Raw genomic sequence first — 20,037 nt, 5'->3', positions numbered from 1 at the left:
TAGAGGGCAGCATGCTACAATGGATGAAAAAAAGAGATCTTTCCTGGAGCAGGGATTCTGTAGAAGACATGTTCCACATTGAGGTTTTGAGGTTTGAACGCATCCAGGGATGCTTCCTGCAACAACGGAGCCCTGCAGCTAACTAATTGATGATCTACATTATTATTTCATTACAATATTCAACAATATTGTATAAGCACTTATATAATTATTTAGTATATATCTGTAATGGTTGAACAATTCCACAAATATTTTGTGAACATCAGACGAAAACTGGCAGAAAATATCCATGATCCTAAAAAGAAAAGGAGAAAATCACAGCCTATATTAATTCAATTCAGTTTCTATTCAGTTTATTTCTATAGCTCCAATTCACATCACATGTCATCTCAGGTCACTTTCTAGTTCACCAGATCATCCAGTCAGATTGATTCAAAGTTTTCTATCTAAGGAAAACCAGCTGATTGCATCGACTCATTGACTCTTCAGCAATCCCTCACACTAAGCATGCTTGTAGCGACAGTGGAGAGGAAAAACTCCCTTTGAACAGGAAGAAACCTCCAGCAGAACCAGGCTCAGTGTGAGCGGCCATCTGCTGAGGCCCACTGGGGTTCAAGGAGACAGAAGCAGACATAGAAAAAGAAGCATAGATACAAAAGGCAACTGTCAACCAGCTCCACAGGCGGCCCCGTCCAGGAAACACACAGCCAGGCAGACGAGCTCCGAGCCAGCTCCCATGTCAGAGGATGAAGAGAGCACATCCAGTTAGTCACAGTCAGAGAAACAGGACTACACTGGAAAACAGGCCAAGCTCCAACATCTAGAAACAAAGGTGTTGATGGCAGCAGCACAGCTGATATTTCTCTCCAGGATGGAGTCACAGCCAAACAGGAACAGACCAGATGAAGCTACTATGAGAAAAAGCAGAGAGAGCAGAACGTTAGAGATTGAACTAACAGATTCTGTAGAGTGGGAGAATAGAGATAGAATGAAGCAGAATGATGAAAAAGGGGTCCCTATGTCCTCCAGCAGTCTAAGCCTATAGCAGCAGAACTATAGAGATAGCTCAGGATAACCTGAGCCACTCTAACTAGAAGCGTTATCAAAAAGGAAAGTTTTAAGCCTAGCCTTAAAAGTAGACAGGGTGTCTGCCTCACGGACTAAAACTGGTAGTTGGTTCCACAGGAGAGGAGCCTGATAACTAAAAGATCTGCCTCCCATTCTACTTTTAGAAATTCTAGGAACCACTAGTAAACCTGCAGATTGAGAGCGAAGTGCTCTGTTAGGAACATAAGGAACAATCAGATCTCTGATATCAGATGGAGCTTGGCCATTTAAGGCTTTATATGTGAGAAGGAGGATTTTAAATTCTATTCTTGATTTAACAGGAAGCCAATGAAGAGAAGCCAGGATAGGAGAGATATGATCTCTCTTTTTCATTTTCATCAGAACTCTGGCTGCAGCATTTTGGATCAGCTGAAGGCTTTTAACTACAGTTTGTGGACTTCCTGATAGTAAAGAATTACAATAGTCCAGCCTTGAAGTAACAAATGCATGGACTAGTTTCTCAGCATCACCCCTGGACAGGATATTTCTAATTTTTGCAATATTCCTCAGATGAAAGAAGGAAATTCTAGAAACCTCTTTGATATGGGATTTAAATGACAGGTCCTGATCAAAAATAACACCAAGATTTTTTACTTTATTATCTGAAATCAGTTTAATCCCATCCGAATGAAGTGACTGGCTAATCAGCTTCTTTTTCAAAGACTCTGGTCCAAAGACTATAACTTCTGTTTTGTCTGCATTCAGAAGCAGAAAGTTAAGAGTCATCCAGGTTTTTCTGTCTTCAGACATGCCTGTAATCTATGTAATGGGTTAGCTTCATCTGGATTTATAGACAGATATAGCTGGGTATCATCAGCATAACAGTGGAAATTAATCCCATGCTGTCTAATAACTCTACCAATTGGGAGCATGTATAAAGTAAAGAGAATTGGTCCTAGCACTGATCCCTGTGGTACTCCACAGGTAACCTTTGAGCGTGTTGAAGATCTATCATTAACATGAACAAACTGAATTCGATCAGATAGATAAGATTTAAACCAGTCTAGTGCTGTTCCTTTAATTCCAACAAAATATTCAAGTCTTTCTAAAAGAATATTATGGTCAACTGTATCAAATGCAGCACTAAGATCCAACAGGACGAGCACAGATACAAGTCCATTATCTGAGGCCATGAGAATATCATTAGTGACTTTCACCAGAGCTGTTTCAGTGCTATGATGAGCTCTAAAGCCAGACTGAAACTCTTCAAAAAGTTCATTATGGTGGAAGTGATCGCAAACTTGTTTGGCAACTACTTTCTCAAGAATTTTGGATAAGAAAGGAAGATTGGATATAGGTCTATAATTGACCAAGTCATCTGGGTCAAGAGATGGTTTCTTAAGCAGAGGTTTAATTACAGCAACCTTAAAAGCTTTAGGTACATATCCCTGTAACAGAGATAGAATAATCACATCTAAAATGGAGGAGGAGATCAAAGGGAATACCTCCTTAAATAACCTGGTTGGAACTGGATCTAACATCCCAGTTGAAGGCTTAGATGAAGACAATAATTTTGCTAATTCAGAAAGTTCAACTGGATCAAAGCAGTCTAAACCCGGTTCAGATACCATGACTAACTCAGATGCTGCCCCACCCTCCAGAGACAAGCCAGTCACGGATAGAGAAGTGCTAATGATCTTATTTTTAATAAGATCAATCTTATTTATAAAGAATCCCATAAAATCATTGCTGCTAAGAGCAGGTGGAATGGACGGTTCAACAGAGCTATGGCTCTGGGTGAGTTTGGCCACTGGATTGAAAAGAAATCTAGGATTATTCTTATTCTCCTCTATTAATGAGGAGAAGTATGCTGCTCTTTCTTTACAAAGGGTCCTCTTATAAAGCATTAAACTTAACTATTTTTCCAGACTAGGAAGGACTCTCGCAGGCCTGTGGAGCGATATTTTCTCTCCAGTTTCCTAGCATTTTGCTTCAAAGTACGCAGCTCTGCATTAAACCAAGGAGCAAGCTTTCTATTTTTAACGGTTTTCATTTTCAAAGGAGCTGCGTTGTCTAAGGCAATACGCAGAGAACTAGCAACCCCATCAACAAAATCATCAACCTGTGAAGGGGAATAAGCTAAGCTTTTGCACTCTGCAGCACTGCTCAGTGACACAGAGCAGAGAGAAAGTGAAGCAGATTCTTTAAAATGTATAACTGCACTATCTGATAAAGATCTACTAAAATTGAACCTTCTTTTGGGGGAGGAGAACTCTGTTAAAGTAATCCTGAAGGTTATTGGAAAGTGGTCAGAGAGGACAGGGTTGTGAGGAAATACTGTTATTTCTTCACATTCTATGCCGTATGTCAGCACAAGATCCAAAGTATGAAGATGAGAATGCGTGTCTTACGGCTGCACTTAAGTGGAGGAGACAGAGGAGGAGACAGCGAAGGAGACAGAGGAGATAGTATGAGAGATAGAGGAGGACACAGGGGAGGAGACAGAGGAGGAGATGGGAGAAGATAGGGGAGGAGCCGGAGGAGACAGAGGATGAGACGGGAGAAGATAGCAGAGGAGGAGACAGTAGAGGAGACAGTGGGGGAGGCAGAGGAGGAGAGGAGACAGCGAATGAGACTGAGGAGCAGACAGAGGAGGAGACAGCAAAGGAGACAGAGCAGGAGACAGTGGAGGAGATAGTGGGGGAGACAGAGGAGGAGACAGTAAAGAGGCAGCGAAGGAGACAGAGGATGACACAAAGGGGAAGACATGGGAGGAGACAGAGGAGGAGGCAGCGAAGGAGACGGTGAAGGAAACAGACAGAGGAGGAGACAGGTGAGAGGACAAGGAGACAGCCGGGGGGGGGGGGGTTTAGGAGAGGAGAAGACAGCGGGGGAGACAGGAGAGGAGACAGCAGGGGAGAGGACACAAGGGAGGACACAGAGGAGAAGACAGCGGGGGAGGCAGAGGAGACAAGAAAGGAGACAGTGGAGGAGACTGAGGAGGAGGCAGTGGTGAAGACAGGGAAGGAGACAGAAGAAGAGACAGAAGAAGACAGAGGAGGAGACAGCTAAAAGATTTTACAGTTTATTTGTAAATTAAATTCAAAGACAACACAGAAAAAAAGTATATTATATATTTAAATTCAGATGAAGTCATTTTTGTACAGAAATGTTTGCAGCCATTGATCTTTCCCAGTGTCGCAGCCACATAACGAGGAACAGTCCTGCATGTCGGCATACAGGTGCTGGTCATAAAATTAGAATATCATGAAAAAGTAGATTGATTTCAGTAATTCCATTTAAAAAGTGAAACTTGTATATTATATTCATACATTACATACAAACTCATATATTTCAGATGTTTATTTTGTTTAATTTTGATGATTACAAATGACAACAAATGAAAATCTCAAATTCATCATATCAGAAAATTAGAATATTACTGAAGACCAATAAAAACAAAGGATTTATAGAAATGTTGGCCAACTGAAAAGTATGAACATGAAAAGTATGAGCATGTACAGCACTCAGTATTTAGTTGGGCCTCCTTTGGCCTGTATTACTGCAGCAATGCGGCGTGGCATGGAGTCGATCAGTCTGTGGCACTGCTCAGGTGTTATGATAGCCCAGGTTGCTCTAATAGTGGCTTTTAGCTCTTCTGAATTGTTGGGTCTGGTGTATTGCATCTTCTTCTTCACAATACGCCATAGATTTTCTATGGGGTTAAGGTCAGGAGAGTTTGCTGGCCAATTAAGAACAGGGATACCATGGTCCTTCAACCAGGTACTGGTAGCTTTGGCACTGTGTGCAGGTGCCAAGTCCTGTTGGAAAATGAAATCTGCATCTCCAAAAAGTTGGTCAGCTGCAGGAAGCATGAAGTGCTCTAAAACTTCCTGGTATGTGGCTGCGTTGACCCTGGACCTCAGAAAACACAATGGGCCAACACCAGCAGATGACATGGCACCCCAAACCATCACTGACTGTGGAAACTTTACACTGGACTTCAAGCAACGTGGATGAAGTGCCTCTCTTCTTTTCCTCCAGACTCTGGGACCTTGATTTCCAAAGGAAATGCAAAATTTACTTTCATCAGAGAACATGACTTTGGACCACTCACCAGCAGTCCAGTCCTGTTTCTCTTTAGCCCAGGCAAGACGCTTCTGACGCTGTCTGTGGTTCAAGAGTGGCTTGACACAAGGAATGCGACAGCAGAAACCCATGTCTTTCATACGTCTGTGTGTGGTGGTTCTTGAAGCACTCACTCCAGCTGCAGTCCACTCTTTGTGAATCTCCCCCACATTTTTGAAGGGGTTTTGTTTCACAATCCTCTCCAGGGTGCGGTTATCTCTCTTGCTTGTACACTTTTTTCGACCACATCTTTTCCTTCCCTTCGCCTCTCTATTAATGTGCTTGGACACTGAGCTCTGTGAACAGCCAGCCTCTTTAGCGATGACCTTTTGTGTCTTGCCCTCCTTGTGCAAGGTGTCGATGGTCGTCTTTTGGACAACTGTCAAGTCAGCAGTCTTCCCCATGATTGTGTAGCCTATAGAACTAGACTGAAAGACCATTTAAAGGCTTTTGCAGGTGGTTTGAGTTAATTAGCTGATTAGAGTGTGGCACCAGGGGCCATCAATTTTGAACCTTTTCACAATATTCTAATTTTCTGATATGATGAATTTGAGATTTTCATTTGTTGTCATTTGTAATCATCAAAATTAAACAAAATAAACATCTGAAATATATGAGTTTGTATGTAATGTATGAATATAATATACAAGTTTCACTTTTTAAATGGAATTACTGAAATCAATCTACTTTTTCATGATATTCTAATTTTATGACCAGCACCTGTACATTCATAGGATGCAGAGGCCTATTTTACACATTTAAAACCTGAATCAATGGAATGTTGCACCAAACAATATGACTTCATATTACACAAATATGCATAATTACCCCCCATAACCTCACATCAGGGACATCGGACATGTCAGGTTTAATGAAATATAAAATACAGTTGTTGTCCCGGGTACAGGGGAATGTGTCACAATGCAAAAATAAGTAATTTGCTCTTGATTTGAGGAGGTAAGTAAGACACTTTACCAATAGGAACAAGACAATTTACATTTAAGATAACAAAAACAATTGCATTATATAATTATCTTACTCTAAGAGTAAAAATACTAATTCCATTGGCAAATCATCTTATTTACCTACTCAAATTAAAGCTAAATACAGTAATTTAAGAAATGCTGCCTTATTTCTAGATTGTTTTTCTCAGTGTCAATGGCCGGTAAATAATACACTATCAGACATCCACAGGGTTTCACTAGTGGGATCTCAGAGCAAAAAAAAATAAATAAATAAAACGTCTGGTCATTAATTAGACAAGTCCCATTCGTCAAAAGTCAAAGTGTAATCTTCAGTAGAAAACTGCTTTGATCTAGAAATAAGAAAAAAAGTCTTATTTAGCCTTAATTTGAGCAGATAAAGAAGATGATCTTCCCATGGAATTAGTATTTTTAGCCTTAGAATAAGATAATTGGATAAAATGCACAAGAAATATGACAAAGCAATTCCTTTTTATTTTAAATTTAAATTGTCTTGTCCGATTGGCAAATTGTCTCATTTACTTCCTTAATTCAAGAAGAAATAACTTATTTAATTTTCGATTTTTTTTTGCAGTGAGGCATAAATGGAAGACATTCAAGCAACAACACTGATAAAAAATAGACAAACTATAACAATACTTTAAGGCTTATTTGATTTAACTTGTTTAGAAAGTTATTTTTATTTTTTAAGTTCTGGATTCTCTTTCCTTCTGCTCCTCTTTTTGACTAAAACAGTCGGACATTCTGCTTCTGGGTCAAAGCTCCCCTTATTTTAATCGGAAGGTTTTTCAGAAGGTAAAACGTTTTTTCCCCTGTGTACGAGGTGCTGGTTGAACGACAGGAGTCCAGTTGCTCAGCGATTGAGGCAGTTTAGACCTGGACAGAGGTCTGTGGATAATAATGAACAGAGCGTTTAGTTTGGACATACAAAGCTGCTACGCAGAGCATCGTATGAGCCCAGCTGAATAAAAACAAGCTTATCGTATCTTCTGGTGATGCAAAAGATAAGGACAGAACAAATATAAGCAGGCAGGTTCAGAATCTCATTTAACATATTCACAAAAACTGAACCAAAGCCTGGTTGCTTTGGATTTAAGCAACAGTAAGGCGTATGTTTAGGAAGGCCTAAAGAACCCGTGTGTTTCTCCAAGTCTGAGGTCTCAGTGTGGAAAAAACAGCAACATGCCTGAAGGTTCAATATCCAATCTAGAACCTGGTCTGTTTCCACTTCATCACAACAAATCCAGAGCAAGGTCACGTCCAGGGTCACGTCCCGCCGACATCCTTCCAGTCTCTCCATCTGTGATCCCCAGAAGAATCAGTTCGCCGAGCGGACTGCTCTGCTACTTCGAGGGAAACGGTGGACTTTGATGTGCTTGGACAGGTGATCACTGCGGGCAAATTTCTTCTCACACACGGAACATTGGTACGGCTTTATTCCTGAATGGGATCGTCTGTGACGGGACAGCTCATCAGACCGCGAGAACCTGAGAGGGAGGAGATGGTGACAGAAGGAAGCAGACCAGAACATCAAGGATTAAAAGCAGCAATGATGTTACACAACAGAGTAGAGATTATTCTATTATGAGATTATTATATTCTAAATACTAAAATAAAGGCATAACATTGTGAGAATAATGTTGTAACATTAAGAGAATAAAGTCATAGAAATAAACTGAATTGCATTGAATAATATTACCACTTTGTTCTCATAGTATTAAGACTTTATAATTTTATAATGTTTCAACATTATACACATAATGGAGACAGAGAAGACAGTGGGTTACCACACCTGTAAGGCGAGGCCCCGTTTCAGGTGAAATGCTAAAAGAAAGTTAACTGGAAGTAGCTTTTGTTTTCCTGCGTGAAAAGTCACGGATCGCAGTGTCCCACCGTGCATTGCGCCCGCTGAACTGGGTGAGACGGGAAGCTCCGAAGCTGAAAACCGTGTGGAATTTCCCCCCTTTGTGAGGACCTCGCTACGGACATCAGGGCCATCAAGTCCTCTGCTGTAACATCAAACTGATTGAAAACGTTTCCGAGAACGGACCCACATCGAGCTGAGATCGAACCGTGTGCCCCCCTCTCCTTCCTGGACTGGAAGACGTCTCAAAGTAAAACCCATCCACTTTTCTTTTTGATGCTTTAATGAGGTGCTGCGCTCAGGTGAGTAGGCAGGTAGAAGTTTTAATTAATGCTGATTTTAATCTGTGTTGGTTATAAGAACTCTGGTTAATGGTTAAAATAAGTGTGCTGTGAAAAGCTGCAAGTGATATTTGTCTCTTCCCATCCTGACACACAAGTTCTTCAAAAGTCACTGCATCCCAGAGTACAGCCTGATCCCACAGCATAATACGGCTCATACCGTGGAACCCCCTATTAAGGCATCAGTATACATTCGGAGAATGTAACTGAAAGGTCACCAGGATACAACAAAAAATAAGAGTATAGATCACAAATTCATGGGAACAAACACCACAGACACTGGGACACTACTGCACTGCTGCCAACAGCTTGCTGACTCTCAGTGGCCTGAGAGTCACTAGAAGTTGCTAAATGACGTCATGAGACAATCTGCATATTTGGTCAAGTTTGATCCAGCCGTAGGAGAAGGGAGTATCAACATGGGCTCATTATGTTCACTGACTAACGTTTATAAATGCTCCTCACATCTACGTTAACGATGAAAACAAGAGATGAATCTAAAAGAAACATGGCATCAGTGTGCGGCGTGATCAGCATTAGAGTCCTAAACGGATTCCCTCTCAGTCCCCCTTCACTCTGCTGCTCAGTTCTTCTTTTCTTTCATGCTGTGAGGCGACTTGGACGTTCCAACCCACAGTCATGGTAACTATTCACTGCTTCGTCTTTGTAGTTTGCTCTACCGCTCTCTCTTTCTCTCTGTCTCCCTTCGACTGGCTGCATGCAAAACTGAACCAGGGCTTTATTGGTCTGACATCTTCCAACTCTCGTCCTCATTATGTCCCAAATTTTTTTATATGCTTCTGAAGCTCTTTCCACACACCAAACACACACATCCTAATTGGGTCCTTTTGTAAAAAGACAAGGCTCCTTTTGTTAGCTGGACCCCGGTGCCTTGGTTAAACCACACAGTGTTCCTCATCCTATCAAACTTCGCACATCCTGCCTTATGAGTAAAATAAACAATAGGCGGCTGTTTTAGAAGTAGCTTTCAGTTATTCCTTTAACTGTTGCAGCTAAATTGTAATTTGCTTAATGGAGGTGGAATATAAGTCCAAATGTATGTGTTCTATCAAATGCACAGATTTTACCTGGAAGAAAGGCCATCATCCTGTGGCTTTCTATGTTAGCATGGAGGTGGATTCTATAGAGCAAATCAGCATGGGTGTCATGATACCATATCTGTCACGGTAACAGTATGATATTATCCGGATATTGCAATATCGCTATATACTATATATAATAGAGAAGAGTTACTCTAAAGAGTTTTAACAATATAAAACTGTGCACCTGGAGAATAAATAACCGACATACAACTATGGAAGATATTGATAATAAGTTATTTTGGTCTCCATGTTGTTTGGGGTTTGAGTCAGTCCAATTCTTCCACTGTGACGGCCTCAACTACAGATACAGCAACGCATAACTAAAGGCAGTCTAGTTGTAAAAAAAACAAAAGAAGGGGAATGGTGGATTTTTTCTTTTTGAAGCATACATAGCCTAATTAATATATTCTATTAATCTAAAGCACTATGTATGGTCTGGTTGTTCCATGTCAGGTACGCCGGTCATTGACCTTGACCAAGGCACCTTATAGTAGAACTCTAGTCAGTTCCTGGACTGGCATGGCTATCACTGCCCCTACATAGTTAGCATGGCTATCACTGTCCCTACACAGTTAGCATGGCTAGCACTGCCCCTACATAGTTAGCATGGCTAACACTGCCCCTACACAGTTAGCATGGCTAGCACTGCCCCTACATAGTTAGCATGGCTAACACTGCCCCTACATAGTTAGCATGGCTATCACTGCCCCTACACAGTTAGCATGGCTAACACTGCCCCTACACAGTTAGCATGGCTAGCACTGCCCCTACATAGTTAGCATGGCTAACACTGCCCCTACATAGTTAGCATGGCTATCACTGCCCCTACACAGTTAGCATGGCTATCACTGCCCCTACACAGTTAGCATGGCTAGCACTGCCCCTACACAGTTAGCATGGCTATCACTGCCCCTACACAGTTAGCATGGCTAGCACTGCCCCTACATAGTTAGCATGGCTAACACTGCCCCTACATAGTTAGCATGGCTATCACTGCCCCTACACAGTTAGCATGGCTAGCACTGCCCCTACACAGTTAGCATGGCTAGCACTGCCCCTACACAGTTAGCATGGCTATCACTGCCCCTACACAGTTAGCATGGCTATCACTGCCCCTACACAGTTAGCATGGCTAGCACTGCCCCTACACAGTTAGCATGGCTATCACTGCCCCTACACAGTTAGCATGGCTAGCACTGCCCCTACACAGTTAGCATGGCTATCACTGCCCCTACACAGTTAGCATGGCTAGCACTGCCCCTACAGAGTTAGCATGGCTAGCACTGCCCCTACACAGTTAGCATGGCTATCACTGCCCCTATATAGTTAGCATGGCTAGCACTGCCCCTACATAGTTAGCATGGCTAGCACTGCCCCTACAGAGTTAGCATGGCTAGCACTGCCCCTACATAGTTAGCATGGCTATCACTGCCCCTACAGAGTTAGCATGGCTAGCACTGGCCCTACATAGGTAGCAGGGCTATATATATATGTATATGTATATACATACATATATATATATATATATATACATATATATATATATATATATACATATACATATACATATCCAACCACACAAGATAATTAAGGTAAAAATATTTACACATATAGCTCTTCTGTAAAGTGATAGATCCAAGTAAAGTGAAACGTGGCGTGCAAAAATAGAGGATGTGAGTCACTGTCTAAGACGGACTGAAGCCTGGACAGCATCCTCCTCTCTGCCACGGTGGTCAGAGTGTCCAGCTCAACATTTCTCTACGACTTTAAAATAACTATTTTCAATCATTTCAGACGGAACTATTCTCAGACTTCGGCGCCATTTCCCTTTTTTTGTTTTTAACGGACCTTGAAGGACCCAGACCAGGTCCTTGCAGGATGCGGCCTCTGGAATCGAACACACTCAGTTTACTCTCTGCACATCTTTCTACCCTCTGTGCTTCAGTGGCAGCGCCCCTCACTGGTCTTGAATAAGTATTCCAACCCCTACAGCTCCTGTGGATTCATATCAGAACTAAAACTTTCTTATTCTCCTCCAAATGCCAAAGGACCTCATTAGACTGCATGATGTTATGAACATAAGCAGGAAATAGGTCCAGGGTGATAATCAACAATAGGAAATCTGTCTTTCCTGAAGTCCTTGAATCCTTTAGAGGAACCTGAGGCTGAGAGGACAGCCGTCCCTCCCTCCATCTGAGATCTGCCCTGTTGGCTACAGTAGATGAGAAGGACTGACAGCGGGGGTCCAAGCATTGCTACAGCAGTGGTTTGGTAAGAGCAGTAATTTCCCAACGTTCACCCACTGAAGAATGTTCCTCAAATTAAAGGTTGGACTTTTCTAAATGCTTTAGTGGGTGAAAATATTGCTGTGCTGCAGCCTTTTTCCAGAGGAGGGGTCAGATTTATGTGTGAGGCTCCCAGTGGGGAAGGCCAGAAATGTCCCATGCCATCAAAGCAAATAAAGCTGCAGAGAAGCAGTTTCTAAACTTCACTAACGATAATTACAGCATCTTTCGCACCCATGGAACAGGTGAAGAAATGATCTAAATCAGGGTTCAGCAGCTTTTACAGTCCAAAGGAGCCGTAAAACCGACCAATCCTTTGAAAGAAAAACTTTAGGAACTCCAGGAAAAAGTTTTGTTTTTAAACAAAAAATGATAATGATGTAATTTAGGTTAAAGGAAATAGTCAGAATTTCACAAGACTCCTTAACCCGTTTTATCAAATTAAATCAAATTCGCATCAGATGGAGGGCGTCCACCTTGGTGCATCACGTCTTTAGGCTCTGCGCGGCGTAGGCCGGTCCCCCAGAAAATATTCATATTTAGACTCTAAAACATTGTTTCCTGCATATTTAACTTTTTGTCTTTGTTCCAACACTACTGTAGCCCTGATTATGGTGTGCTTGACTAGAGGTAGAAATTTCACAAGGAGGACATGAGATCAGTTTTAGGGAAAATATAATGTTTCAGAGGTCAATCAGAAAGTCTAATGCTACCTTTACAATGAAGGCCATATAAGACGTATCTGCTGCTTCATTTCTGCTGCTTGTCCTCATTAAGGTCAGACGTCCAGTAAAGTGCGTCCAGATGCTTCTGCTGCTCCTGTGTTCGATGCCAGAGAGCAGCTTTGCTATATTAGCTGTGATCAGCGGGTAGAAAGTAGTTTTTCATCTATGTTGAAGTGAGAAAGTCCTCCTGAAAACATGGTCTGTGCAGTCAGTTCATCCAGATTACCATCCTGCCTTCAAAGATTATTTCTCTGTGGGAGCCGCTCAGACCCCCACATACCGGCGCTGCGCTGTCACTGGGAATCCCCAGCAGCAGCTGCCTCAGGCCCGCTCGCCTCTCCAGGGTTTCCCCTCCTGTTGGTGGCGGCTGGAAGTAGATGTTAGCGTTTTTCAGGTCTGTGCTACAAACTGCAGGCAGCAGGATAATAAAAGCCAACATATTCTGCCGGCAGGTTTCTACATTTGAAGTTAATTTAGGCGTTAATAAACTGTTTCAGAGGAGTGATCATAGCGCTCTGCATCAGCAGTGCTGCGTCTGACTCCCTGCCAGCTTCCAGATCAGCTTCTCTCATTGGTTGATGCGGCGCATCCAGCAGATAAAGTTCAATGTTTCCAACTCCAGCAGCTGCTGCTTGTGAATTTTTTAACAATTTGAGCAAAGGTTTTAGGCGAACCTCCCAAAAACAGGGCGTACATTTAGTCATTTTTTTTGTATATGCTGTACAATGTACAGCCTCATCGCTAGCTAAAAGCCTGGTGGCAGCTCTAGTTGTTAGTTTCCAGGAAAATTAGGGCATGCTAAAGCTGAAATCCCAAAAAGGAGCGAAAAATGTGTCATTTCTTTAGTAAAGGGCGTATAAAGGATGCCGTATGCATTGCTAGCTAAAGGCCAGATGGGGTGAAAACGTGCAGTCTAATAAAAAAAATCATTACTAAAACCTTAAAATTTAAAAATCATTTTCATCGTTTTCAGTTTTGGGTCCAAATTTCCACCTGATTGTTTTCTGACCATGCAGGTTTCAGACTTGTTTTTTTGCTCTGTTCAGTCATCACTTTATAGACGGTTAATCAGGATGAATAAGGCCTGGAGGCTGCGCCCCTGCGTACCCACCTCCATCCACAGCCCTGCCAGCTGCAGGCGAACGGCTTCTCCCCGGTGTGCCTCCTCAGGTGGGCCTTCAGATGGCTGCTTTTCGTGTACATTTTGCTGCAGCCGGGGAAGGAGCATTTGTGCATTTTGATCAGATCTGAAACAGGATTCTTCTGGAACCTTTGACCTCCTCTGAGAAGCCCAGATCCCTGGCTGGCAGAGCTGTCGCTGAGTCCTAGCGGTTTGGCTGCAATGGGGACTGGTGCAATCCGGACGAACTTTGTGACACTGAAGCTGGGAGACGGCAAGATGTGGGGGACCAGGGCAAAAGTCTGGCCTTGGATGTTGACCAGCAGCTGTGTGACTTGGATATCTGAGGCTGAGGGTGGCTGTGAGGGCGGGGCCACTGGTGCAACTGGGGTCAATGTGGGCTCCTGCTTCACCTCAATGGGTTGGATCTGTAGGACTACTGGAATCCCGTTTCTTCCTGCGGCCCGCTCTACCACACAGGGTTTGCTGGCTGATGTTATGGTGGCTCCTGCACCTGATTGATCTGTTGGGTTGATGGAAGCTGCTTTGCTCACAGCAGAGGCAGCAGAGGCTGGACTGGATGTGCTGGTTTCTGGCTCTAACTTGGTATCAAACCTCTCCTCTGCCTCAACTTTAAACCCCTCCTGCTTCATGGTCACCGTCTCCATATTCTCCTCCAGAAATTCTTCAATCTCCTCCAGTGTGGGCTGGAACGACCCTCCCAGATGTTCTTCTGTCTCCACTTTTGAACAAGTGAAGAAGTCAAAACTTTCCTCCTTTATGGACTCATGCTTGAAGGGCTCCTCTCTCCTGAAGCCCCACTGGACGGTGGACAGTGACACGGATGAGGAGGTGTGTGATGACAGCAGGTGGTCCAGGACGCTGTCAGCGCTGGAGCTGCTGCAGCTGGAGCAGGAGCGAGGGCTGGACCGCAGGCTGACATCATCATCTGAAGGGGGCGATGGGATGACCTGGTAGCAGCCCGGGTCTGACACCATGTCTGGAGAAGAACAAACGTACGGAAAGAGAGTCTCTCGCTTCACTGCAGACTTATCCACCATCCCTGGCACCACCTACTGGCTGCCGTCTGTGTTTACGCTGGCATGTAGAAAACGAGTCCTTGGCAGAGGAGAAGGGTAGACCAAACAAAACCAGGGTGACCAAGCCCCCCCCTCCAGGAAACACCTGCGGTTGTCCAGGAAATAATCCGAGGCGTCCAGGCTGGATGCAGGATTTCTGCAAGGACAAGAAAACGAGTTAAACTTGAAGCTTTGAAAGTGTCCAACAGGATGAACCAAAGGAGCATCTTTCACATTTATTAACCTTTCGCTTCTCTTCCAGAGGAGAATTTAAAATCCTCCTTCTAAGACTTAGATTTATTTCCATTTTGTACACAAATGGAAAAAAAAATTTCATTTAAAGCAGCTCTAGACAATTTCATTTTTTAAAGTGGAGCCTTGAAGAACATTAATAAATCCATAAAAAATCAAATATATGATTAAATAAATATAATAAATATATAAATATATGATTGTATATTTAGAGTTCTAGCATTATTTTTTTATATATATAAATAAATAAAATTACTAATTTTACAAAACAGTGGGGAAGAAGCTGCTGCAGAAGCATTGAATGCTGGGAAGCCTCTTCCCAGAGGGCAGCAGGGAGAACAGTCCATGGTGGGGGGGGGGTGAGGGGTCATTGATGATGTCACGGGCTGAGATGAAATGTCTTTAATGGAGGGAAGAGGAGCCCCCATGATCCTCTCTGCTGTTCTCACCTTCTTCCAGTCTGAGGCGCTGCAGCCTCCACACCACACAGTGAGACAGCTGCTCAGAACGCTCTCTATGGAGCTTCTGGAGAAGGTGGGGAGGATGGGGGGGGGGGGGTCTCACATATAAAGCTCTAAATAACATCTGATATCAGAGATCTGATTGTTCCTGATCTTCCTCACTAGGCGGCGTTGCACCAGTAGAACTGATTGCAATGTCCTGAGCTGTAAAAACTGGCCTCTATGGGCTTAAACCTCGATACACTAACGTAACTACACAGCTGACACCATTTTTCTGTGGTTTGCACTAAGGCGGGCAATTCATTAATTGCATTTGCAATATAATCACAATTTAACTAAAAGCAATTTCCAAATGGCAGAGCTCTGATTCTTAATCATTCTATATTTAACAGGAGTAAGAATTTCTCCCTCCAGCCCTTTATGTGGCGTTTAACACTGAAAGGCGGAGTTTGTCTCCACACAGAAAGGTAGAGAGAGTAGCAGCTAGCAGCAGATTAATGCATGCAAGCAGTTTTTTTACACAAAGGTTACAGTAAAGTCCTTTAAAAATGGAGTCTGGGCAAGGAAGCTTTCAAAAACCGGAACCCTGGGGTAAAACATATTCAAGTGTAGAGTTAGTGCTAAGGAAAATCGAAATGAAATCGCAATTTTAAATTTTTTTTAAATTGCAGTTTAGATTTTTGGCAAAATGGTTTAGCTCTAGTTCGCAGATATTGTCAAAGATTAGATTCATTCTTTAAATCTAATAAAAATTAAAAACGACTCAAAAATTGATTCATTGCTTTTTGGATTCATTCATAGCAAAAACATCCCAACATTACACCATGCAAAGCATCATAGGATTTGTTGTGACAGCTGCTGGCTGTCAGGTAGCAACCGTTATGGTGACCGCGGCAACAAAGATGGTGCCGGGGAGGCGGAGTCATGCAACCAACAGGAAGTGAAAAGCAGTGAACGGTCAGTTAACTGAGTTCACTGTAGAGTCCCTGCAGTATAAAGGTGATGGAGGGACTCATGGGTTAGCAGAGTCCCAAACCCTGGCGGAGCGTTGATGGATGCTTTCAGGGGAATAAAGCTGGAAGGTTTATGTTCATTTTGGTGGCTCAAAGTAAAGCCTTCCCCACTGAAAATAGCAGGTTGTTTTTCAAACATGGCCGCTAACAAAGCAGCATCTGGTTCCCTTCCCACTGGCAATAAAAGCTGGTCTGACCCCTCACTGACAGCTGCTTGTCTGGTGACATCACACTGGGTTAGTGCTGATGATGTCACCACTGCGGCACAAATGAGGGAAGTAAACAATGTAGATCAACATGTAAGGAATCCAGGGCGTAGTCAGTGTGTTTTATTGTTTCTCTCTATCATCTGTCTGAATCACCAGCGCTGCTCCATTTTTATCGGATGTAAGCAGAGTTGTTTCGGCTTCTTAGATCAGAAGCGACTGGCGTGGTGTGTTGTCGTCCCTACGCTGCGTTCAATGGTATCACGTAAAACAGCAGGTCTCTGGTGTTCCCACAGCATGGAGCCGAGGCGATTTTAAAGCGGGTCGCTGTCCAAGTCATTTGACCCGGGTAGTCACGCCATCTGAGTCCTGTCCCTTAAATCAGTAACTGTGCTGTTTAACTCCACTCTCATTGGTTGTTCTGTCTCAAGTCCCGCCTTCTCTCTTCCTGATTGGCTGTTTTCTAGTCCATATGCGTGTATGCGTGCTTGGATCAAGAAATTAAAATTTTATTCATGCTAGTTACTTCAAATAATATAATTTTATTCCATCTACACTAAAACAGGCGAAAGATGCTGATTGCTGATTCTTAGCCACAGCTGACTGAAAAAGAAAATGTGAGGGTTTCCCTTTTAACAATAATTAATTGCAATTACTGTTTTCATTTTATGACGATCCTTTGAGGCAGTTCAGCTATAAACAGCAGGTGTTATTTATTTTTTTATAGAGTATAACAACACGAGATGGCGCCTAAACATCTGATATTTCTTGTTTAGAAAGCATAATTACGGTTCCGCATAATGTTGCTATTTCTTTGAAATTTTCTACTTTTAAAAATAGGATAAAGCCAATAACAAACAGAGGAACATTATTTAAATGGATTTTATTTTACATAGATTTCCACACAGTCCATAAGTTAATTAGTACAAACATTAGTGTTTAGTAAAACCGCTTGAATCCGGCTGTTTATTTTGAATATTATTACATCACAGACAAAATGGTGTTATATATATTTTTTTCAATAATTGTTAAAAATGATTTTATATTGGAATAAATTTAGTTCCATTCTTAGTGTTGTTTTTTGTAGATGATGCCACTAAATGTAAATACAATAAATGCATTTGCCGTCCCTTGAATGTGTTATTTTGCGTTGTTTCATGATACAGAGAGAGCATTTAAAAAATAAGAGTGTTTAACCTGTTTACCTTTGCACAATTATATATCTGCAAAAGAAAATACAGGATAAATCCACATGTAACAGACATATTTAGACTATATTTGGTTAAATTGGGACATATTTACCTACTGTCTCAGTCACTGGTAGGTTTAAATGCAAACCTTTTCAAAGTGTAAAAAAGTACTAATTCCACATTAATCAGAGCCGGTGACGCTTCAAACATTGATAAACAGCATCTAGTGAGTGTAGTGCTTATAAGATTAGTATTGATGTTGGAAGAAATGCTGCTTTTCTCTTTAAACCAAATGCACCCTGATGCTCACATCAAGCATAAAAAGCATGCATATTGTTGCAAAGGTAAAATGACATTAATGAAACTTAGGAGCAATAATGTCTCTACCAAAGTGGAAATCAAACCTACCCTTGCACGCTTCAGTGACCTGTTCCCAATGACACTAACAGCCTGTTTTTCCCCCCAGTGGGAAAGGAGTATTACTGTGTTGAGTAATAATCGAGTTCAGTTAAATGTTTGCAAAAGTCTGACTGTATTTTTATTCAATATTTAAATTTGTATTGATTGTTTTTTTTTTTGGTAAACTCTGATAGTAGATAATCTGAGTAATGGTGGTGATAATGAAAAGAAAAGATTAAAAAGAAGATCCTGCAGCTGTGTTCCTGTCCATCATTGGTCTTTATTATAGGAGCTGTTCCGTCATCATTAAAATCTTTTAAAAAGATGATTTAAAGGTAGAAGGCTTGGTTTGACTCTGCTGCAGTTTGGCTCCTCTAATAATACAGCTACAGTAGAGCTCAGGTTGTTTTCCTGGAACACATAGCCCCCCCCCCCATCCGTGCTTCCTTTCCAGGGGCCCCTGCGTGGAGTGACCGACAGTAACCCCTGCAGGATGGGGCTGCAGCGGCCAGGATCACCTGCTCTGCTGTTTACACACAGGAGGAGCCTCTAATATTATTAAAGCTGTTTGCTTTGAAGGCGGAAATATTTTCATCCTCAAATAAACTTCAACAGCTTTTAAAAAAAAAAACCAACTCTAGTTATTGCGTTCATTTAATAAACTGAGTTTTCTGTTTTAAACAGGATGAAGAAATAATCTGCAGCGCGTCCTTTTCCACCTCAATGTAAACATGTTTTCATCAAGGCTGCAGAACCCCCCCCCCCCCTCACCCAGAGAGTGTCACCCAGCTCAGGGTCCGCTTCGTCCACTGGATCCCACAGATGTCCACGCAGCGCTGCAGTCCGTCAGCTCTCTGCTCCCACGGAGTTGTACTCTGTCTGTCACATGACTGCCGTGGAAAAGGAGAGGCTCCCACTGTGGGCTCGTCCACGCTCCGCAGCTGATTGGCCGGCCGAGGAGCGGATGGAGGCGGGCAGAGTGTGAGTCTCTGCTGCATGGGACCCATGTGACCCGGAGCAGGAGAAGTGGGTCACCTGCAGGCTGCAGCGCAGGCAGTCATTCCTCAGTGATGCGCAGCTGCAGCTGCAGGCATCTGCAAACAGAGAAAAACTAGGAGCAATATTTATGATTATGCTGCGTTCAGACCGCACGCAGCAGAAGCAGCAAAAACACTCATGCTGCTTCATTTTTGATGGTTGTACCAGTTTAGTTCTGCTAAAGCATGTTTTCTGCTCTAGCCTCATGATGGAAAAGTGATTCTGATGCGCGGTGGGCGGAGCTACCCTATCCTTTCTCTGACTGGAACAATGGCGGCTATATTAGCTGTGATCAGCGGGTAGAAAGTAGTTAGAATCTATGTTGAAGTGAGAAAGTCCTCCTGAAAACATGGTCTGTGCAGTCAGTTCATCCAGATTACCATCCTGCCTTCAAAGATTATTTCTCTGTGGGAGCCGCTCAGACCTAGCCTGGGTGCCATTCCGAACTTAGTCCCGCCCACAACATTTGAGGTCGGGAAGTTCGGATGGCATTGCTCCATAGTAGCGCGAGTATGCTAGCACAATATGTGGCGATCCAATCAAATTGTCAGGGCGGGCTTTATACGATGATGGACAGATGATCATCAGTAACGTAATCAACCACGTCACCAAAGCGCGCTTGGGTGACAACAACAATGGCTGCCGCTGGAGAGTTGAGGTGAGTAGATTCTGCTATTAGGTCTGTTCTAGAAGATATCGACAGCAAATTAATTTTAAAAGAGGAACAGAGAAACGCGATCAAGGCTCATCTTATTCTAGGCGTGCAACTGCACGCTTTGATTTTTGTTAACAACTATGCATCG

The 20,037-nt window shown here is 42.7% G+C and overlaps 1 protein-coding gene across 2 annotated transcripts; it reads right to left on the bottom strand.

The window, feature by feature from the left end:
- Positions 1-6,808: 6,808 nt before the first annotated feature.
- On the bottom strand, positions 6,809-19,144 carry LOC119777729 (Krueppel-like factor 15). Of its 2 annotated transcripts, none has more exons than XM_038276730.1 (3): positions 18,968-19,144; positions 13,588-14,832; positions 6,809-7,645 (listed from the first exon to the last, which is right to left on the bottom strand). In XM_038276730.1, the coding sequence occupies exons 2-3, from the start codon at positions 14,655-14,657 to the stop codon at positions 7,477-7,479; spliced, it is 1,239 nt and encodes a 412-aa protein (XP_038132658.1). In that variant the 5' UTR covers positions 14,658-14,832; positions 18,968-19,144; the 3' UTR covers positions 6,809-7,476. The 2 variants fall into 2 exon arrangements, with proteins under 2 accessions (XP_038132658.1, XP_038132664.1); XM_038276736.1 differs by having other exon boundaries at positions 18,982-19,142.
- Positions 19,145-20,037: the final 893 nt, after the last annotated feature.

This window comes from Cyprinodon tularosa, unplaced genomic scaffold (genome assembly GCF_016077235.1).
Source record: "Cyprinodon tularosa strain WSP-4 unplaced genomic scaffold, ASM1607723v1 ctg1006, whole genome shotgun sequence".
Classification (NCBI taxonomy): domain Eukaryota; kingdom Metazoa; phylum Chordata; class Actinopteri; order Cyprinodontiformes; family Cyprinodontidae; genus Cyprinodon; species Cyprinodon tularosa.
The sequence above is the reverse complement of the archived record's forward strand: the minus strand, read 5'-3'. Positions and strand labels throughout refer to the sequence as shown.